This window comes from Leptodactylus fuscus, chromosome 7 (genome assembly GCF_031893055.1).
Source record: "Leptodactylus fuscus isolate aLepFus1 chromosome 7, aLepFus1.hap2, whole genome shotgun sequence".
Lineage (NCBI taxonomy): Eukaryota > Metazoa > Chordata > Amphibia > Anura > Leptodactylidae > Leptodactylus > Leptodactylus fuscus.
The window spans coordinates 132,098,441-132,105,295 of record NC_134271.1 but is presented as its reverse complement, the minus strand read 5'-3'; the positions used below and the strand labels follow the sequence as shown (position 1 = coordinate 132,105,295).

Genomic DNA, 6,855 nt, shown 5'->3' with positions numbered 1-6,855 from the left:
AGGTCACTGAAACCAATCATTGGTTTAATGAGAAATTACATTGGTTAACCAAACTGGAGTTCAATTATGTGTAAACATATTGTTAGGATTGGGTCCCGCAGGTTGTTCTCCCGGCACACAGCACCACCTGCGGGTCAGTCTAAGTCCAGCTTTCACCCTACTGAGCATGTTCAGACTTTTGGAGCCGCTCACAAGCTAAGTGTCATTTCTCCCCTACTGAGCATGAGCAGTGAGGTCATGACCACTGCCCCTATTGGGCGAGTTCTTCCCTTTAAATAGTGTGAGTCAACGCCCGGCCGGTGCTCACAATTAGATTGAATTTTGATTGACTAAAGTCCACGGAAGTTGTTAATGACAGTAGTTTCAGGGATAGGCTCCAGCAATGCAGGCAGGTTGTCAGACTAGGCCTCTATGTGGGGTTCCTCTGCTTTGTTTTGGGTGCTGTTAGTTAGGACCTGTAAACCCTGAACTGTCAGTTCTACATCAGGGCTAGGAGCAGTAGAGTCTGTTCCAGACTGTGGAGCTGCAGCAGGTTTGGTCTCTGAGATAGCCTCTGTAGACTGTCCAACTTACTTGGTAACTCCTAGCTGTTGCGGGAGCATGCAAACTTCCGTGGTGACCCCTAGCTGTTGCAGGAGCATGTGTGTTTGCTTACCTGGGGTGAGTTAACCCTTGCCAGCCTTGTTTGTTTCAGCAGTACTGGTGCACCTGGCCAGTGAGCTTAACTGGCAGGGTTTAGTTGCACCCTGTTCACATTGAGTACCGCACTGCACCTCTGCCCGTGTTTGTTGCACCCTGCTCACATTGAGTTCAGACATATGGCTGCCCACTGGGCCTGTGGACATCGCTGCAGTGTTCTGCAGACTAGAGGTTCTGTTGTTTAAAAAATATTATATATATATATATATATATATATATATATATATATATATATATACACAGAACCGTAACACACATCCATAGTTTGAGAATATCATCTCTGTACCTAGAGAAATTGAAGATAATTGTCTCAGTATCCAGCTGCAGTTAGTTGTGAAGTCCTCTTCTATAGCCTATTACACAGTAGGCATCAGGGTCACATCTATGCCCAATTTCATAGTAGGTTGAGACCATCTTTAGATGCACTCCGTAGAACTTCAGGAATAGGTTGAGCACATCTCTATACCCAAAAGTTATTATGATAACAAAGATGAAAAGAGAAAGGCAACCATATAAACAAGAATTGAATTTACATAAATTTTTCTGAAAATCTAAAAATTAATTGGGTCCGAACATGACATTAGATTTACATGCACTTGCACAGATATTTTGAGATTTAATTCCTATTTGCATCATATTTTTTAGAAATTCTCTTGAATTACGTAACGCTCGGAATAATACAAGTTTCACATCTTTGTTTCTAAAAGTATAAATAAATGGATTTAACAATGGAGTCACAACTGTGTATATTAAAGCAAGAAATTTGTCATGTTGGCTCCCACTTGGTTTGACGTACACGGTGAACGTTGTGCAAAAGAAAAGTCCGGATACAATGAGATGAGAAGAGCAGGTGGAGAAGGCTTTACGCTTACCCTCTACGCTCTTGATCTTTAAGACTGTGACTATGATATGAGTATAGAATCCGATGATTAAGATGAAGGGGATAAGAGCTGCAAAGGGGGTGGTTAGGCTTGTCATGAGGTTACTGATGTAGGGATCAGAACATGCCAAATTTTGTAGAGGAGCAAGATCACAGAAGAAGCGGTCAATTTTGTTGGGACCACAGAATTTCAAAGATGCTGTGAAGAATGTGGGTATGAAAGATGTAACTAAACCCCCCACCCATGGTAATACAGCAAGCTTGGTAAACCATTGACTCATTATAACCAAGTATTGTAATGGGTTTGTGATGGCAAAATGTCTATCAAAAGCCATAACAGTAAGCAGGTAACATTCTACTACACCCGTGGTACCGACACAATATAACTGAAGGAAGCAGCCCACAAAACTGATCCTGTTTCTTCCTGAAATAAGAATATCTAAAAGTTTGGGGACAATGGTAGAAACAAATACAATTTCCAAAATGGAAAATCTGCTAATGAAATAGTACATTGGGGTATGAAGTTTAGCTTCAAAATGAATGAGCAAAAATATAACCAAGTTCCCAACAATACATGTAATATAAATGAGTAAACAGGCGATGAAAAGCAACATCTGAAACCGAATAAAATCTTCAACTGCTAATAAAATAAATTCTGTGACAACGGTGCTGTTAACGTCCTCCATCTTGGCTGGGGTGAAAGGCAGCAGCTACTTTAAAATGTATTTTTTTTCCTATGAGACAGAGTGAAAATGTTAACATAGAGAAGACGAAATAAAAGATAATATAAAATCTATCATAAAAAGAATATCTTCAAAATTCAGTGACTGTACGAAAGGAGAAGCTTTGACCAGAAGTATGCCAATATCTCCACTAAGATATTGAGATAAAGGCATTTATTCAATTGCAACAAGAAGAAAAAACATTATAAATTGCAAGTCAAATAAAATACAGTCATAAAGTGACAGAGACGGCATCAAACATCAAAGTCAGCATCATATATCAAGAGATACAAAAATAAAAACCTAAAAATCAACCTGAATCAGGAGAGAAAAGGAAGAGAAACGCAGTGAGACAGTGGACTAGGACAGTGAGACAGGATAACCTTAGACCACCTGAGGGGGAGAGTGGGGTGGGTAGGGAATCAAACTGGTCGCAGAGTTAGGGCTCGTTCACACGGGGCAAGAGGGGGTGGATTTTGGTGCTGAATCCACATCATAATCCGCCCCCTCATAATAGAGGTCTATGTAGACCGCTAGCTTACTTTTTTCCGTGAGTGGCATGTTGTCGCTCATGGAAAAAGAAGCGAGCTGTCCTTTCTTCAGGTGGATTCTGCGGCTGATTCAGCCCCGGCGTCTGCACTCTCCAGGCTAGACCCATAAATTTGGGCCTACTCCGGAGCGGGAAGCTGCGACTGTCGGAATCCGCGACAGTCACAGCAGGTGTATTTTGGTCCTGATTTTGACGCGGGAAGCTCCATGTGAACTAGGCCTTAGAGCTCGAGCTCGAGACAGTATAAAAGATCTGAGATCAGAGACCTATTGACCCAAGGTGCCCAGACTTCATTAAAAATTGGGTGGGTGTTAGATATAATAGAATTAATCTTCTCATGAAACATTATGGCATCCCCCTGACATATGACTGCAGCCACTAAGAAAGAAAATTTTCTACACTTGATGGCAATATGAATCTGGGACACTAAAATGTATTGTAGTAGCTTAAATTGGGCACATTTCAAATTATAGTGCTTAAGAAGAAATCTGGGGGCCTGAAATGAGAGAGACTGTCCTAAGAGTCATTGCGCAATCCTATGGATAGCCAGCCAATAGCGTCAGGCTTGAAGGCAGAACCACCATATATGGAAAGTAGGGACTAAGGCATTACAAAACCTAAAAAAAGGGATGAGACAGATGGAAAAAAGCGATGAAGTTGATGAGAGACCAGATACACCCGATGGGGCACTCTTGAAGAGGATTCCATGAGGGTGACCTGCCAACTGCCCTTGCTAATTGATGTACAACTGTCAACCCATTGGGCTGACGTCAGGGTAGTATCCAAGTTTCGCTCCCAGGCTGTCATAAAGTCATGGTTACTGTCAGTGGTTGGTGTGTTAAGTAAGCTGTCTATAAAGGAAAGAGAGCCCTTCACAGTCGCTATAAATGGGCACAGTCTCTCAAAGCTAGTGAAAGAGACCTCTGAATTGAGTGGGGTGACAGAGCGCAGAAACTGGAAAACCCATGCAGTCCAAAAAGCCTCTGAAGGAGGCGGAGAAAATGTGCTATTGAAATAATCTTTGGTGTAGACCCCCTGGCTGCAGCAAAATTGGGCATGTCACCACCAGACAAACAATGGTCAACCCTTTTAAAAAATATTTTTAAAAACATCATTTTCCACCTAAATTTACATGGTTGTGTGAGGAGCGGATGAGGGCAGAGCGGAGTAAGAGGTCGTTGGAGGATCTGAGGTTATGTGTAGGCAGGTAGCGGGAGATTAGGTCAGAGATATATGGGGGGTACAGGTTGTGGATCGCTTTGAATGTTAACATTAGTAGCTTGAATTCAATTCGCTAGGCTATAGGTAGCCAGTGGAGGGACTGTTAGAGGGGAGCAGCCGATGAAGATCGGGGGGTGAGGTGGATTAAGCGAGCAGCGCAGTTTAAGGTGGACTGGAGGGGGGCGAGGGTGTTAGCTGGGAGTCCATGAAGAAGGGTGTTGCAGTAGTCTAGGCGGGAGATTATGAGGGCCTGGACGAGCATCTTGGTAGTTTCCTGGGTGAGGAGGGGATGATCTTGAGCTGCAGATGTTGAGGGTTTGAATATGTGGCTTGAAGGATAGGTCAGAGTCCAGGGTTACCCCAAGGCATCGGGCCTGTGGGACAGGGGTAAGTGGGGTTCCATTAACTTTGATAGATGGGTCAGGTGGAGGGGCCATACAGGATGGGCTGAAGATTATAAACTCTGTTTTTTCCATGTTGAGTTTGAGAAAGCGGGAGGAGAGGAAGGAGGCTACGGCTGCTAAACAATCTGGAACTCTGGCCAGTAGGGAGGTATTGTCTGGTCCAGAGATGTAGATTTGGGTGTCATCGGCATAGCAGTGGTACTGAAAGCCATGAGATTGTATGAGTTGGCCCAGGCCAAGGGTGTAGATGGAGAACAGGAGGGGTCCTAGTACAGAGCCCTGGGGGACACCTACAGAGAGAGGGCGAGGTGAGGATGTGGTGTGTGAGTGGGAGACGCTGAATGTGCGGTCGGTGAGGTATGAGGAGATCCAGGAATGGGCCAGGTCTGAGATGCCAAGGGATGAGAGAATTTCTAGCAGGAGGGAGTGGTCAACTGTGTCAAAGGCAGAGGAGAGGTCGAGGAGGAGGAGGACAGAGTAATGGCGCTTGGCTCTGGCGGTTAGCAGTTAAAAGATTGTTTAGTATTATGTCAAACCACAGCATATCAGCTCAGTACATTTATGTAGCTTACTTATATGACGCTTTACAGGCATTATCATCACTCACTGTCCCAAGGAGAAATTCCCTTTCAGTATATCTTTGGAGTTTGGAAGAAACATATGGAAACACAGTAAAGACATACAAAACTCCATGCAGAAACTTCCCTTGACTGGGACTCAGGAGTCCAGCTCTGACAAACAACAGTGCTAACCACTAAGCCAGCACACTGCCCACTTATACACTTACCAATGACAATTTCAGAAATGTCTGCAGGTTTTTGCCATCAGTCATTTTAACTATAGGGTAAATGTTGCAAGGATACCCATAGTAGGCGTGGATTGAGTGGGACAGTCCTGAGGCAGGGAAATGTGATGAGCGTCGAGCTGCAGACATCATTACAGCCGAAGCCTGCGGAAACGGGGTTCGAGGATTATTCTTTGAGGTGTTGGGTTTTTTACATGTAATATTGGTGGCTGAGAGGGTCAGTATTAACAGGGCTCCAAAATCTATTAACCCCTTCCTGCTGTGGTCATGTTTTGATTTTTATTTTTCATTGTTATTCCCCCATCAAACCTCATAGCTTTTTTATTTTTCCGCTCTCAGAGCCATATGATGGCTTAATGTTTGCAAGACAAATTGTCCTCCATGATGCTACCATTAATTGTTCTGTATTATGTACTGGGAAACTAGATGCAATCGCGGACATTAGGGCTTGGTGTCTGCTGTATAAAACTGCAGACACCTAGCAGCTATGGTGACCGCCATAGTTAAATTCAGATCAGTGACTTTAGGTGACACTAGAGAAATCAGTTACTTGAATGACATGTTTCCCCATTTACTGACCTTTAAGACCTTTAAGACTCTCAACACCAACTTAGGGATTTCTATATGGAGAAATGTTATGCCCCAAACACACATCAAAGGCCTTTCAAGCAGCAGAGTGAAGGAATAGCTTGTCCATATTTAAATTGACTGCATTACATGACTCATATAAATTGAATTTCAAAATATTACCGAGATACAAAATCCAATATCTAATTCATTTGACATCCAAAAGTAGTTTATGAACAACAATGGAAACAAACATCATTTCTAAAGCAACAACTAGATGAATAGAACAGTATAGGGAATTCTGAAATGAACATAATAAAATCTATATATATATATATCATCACCAGCATCTGAAATCATGAAATTGTTTTAAAAAAAAAAAAAATTCATGAAGTTTTTAAAGAGGACCTTTCACCACTTTTGGGCACATGCAGTGTTATATACTGCCAGATACTGCTGATTTCAGCGCACTGTCGGCTTTCCCGATCTGTGCCCGGTGTAAAGAGCTTACGGTGCCGGAACCGTAGTGCTCTATGGTCAGAAGGGCGTTTCTGACCATTAGCTAGAGACGTCCTTCTGCCTCGCGGCGCCAATCGCGCTGTACTGTGGAGCGGGGAGGAACGCCCCCTCCCTCTGCTCACACAACTCATCCATAGACGAGCATTATCAGGAGAGGGATGGGGGCGTTCCTCCTCGCTCCAAAGCACAGCGCGATTGGCGCCGCGAGGCAGAAGGACGTCTCTGGCTAATGGTCAGAAACGCCCTTCTGACCATAGAGCCCTACGGTACCGGGCCGTAAGCTCTTCACACCGGGCACAGATCGGGAAAGCCGACAGTGCGCTGAAATCAGCGCACTGTCGGCTTTCTGGCAGTATATAACACTGCATGTGCCCAAAAGTGGTGAAAGGTCCTCTTTAAATAACAAAAAAACAAAAAACAATACATAATAGAAACTGAATTCAACGTATGTGAAATAAATCAACGTTTCTGCCTCTAAGCTATAGATA

General features: G+C 43.5%; 1 protein-coding gene across 1 annotated transcript; it reads right to left on the bottom strand.

Moving 5' to 3' along the window:
• Positions 1–1,257: 1,257 nt before the first annotated feature.
• On the bottom strand, positions 1,258–2,265 carry LOC142213344 (olfactory receptor 5G9-like). Its single transcript, XM_075281660.1, has one exon. It carries the CDS (start codon positions 2,263–2,265, stop codon positions 1,258–1,260), a length of 1,008 nt encoding a protein of 335 aa, XP_075137761.1.
• Positions 2,266–6,855: the final 4,590 nt, after the last annotated feature.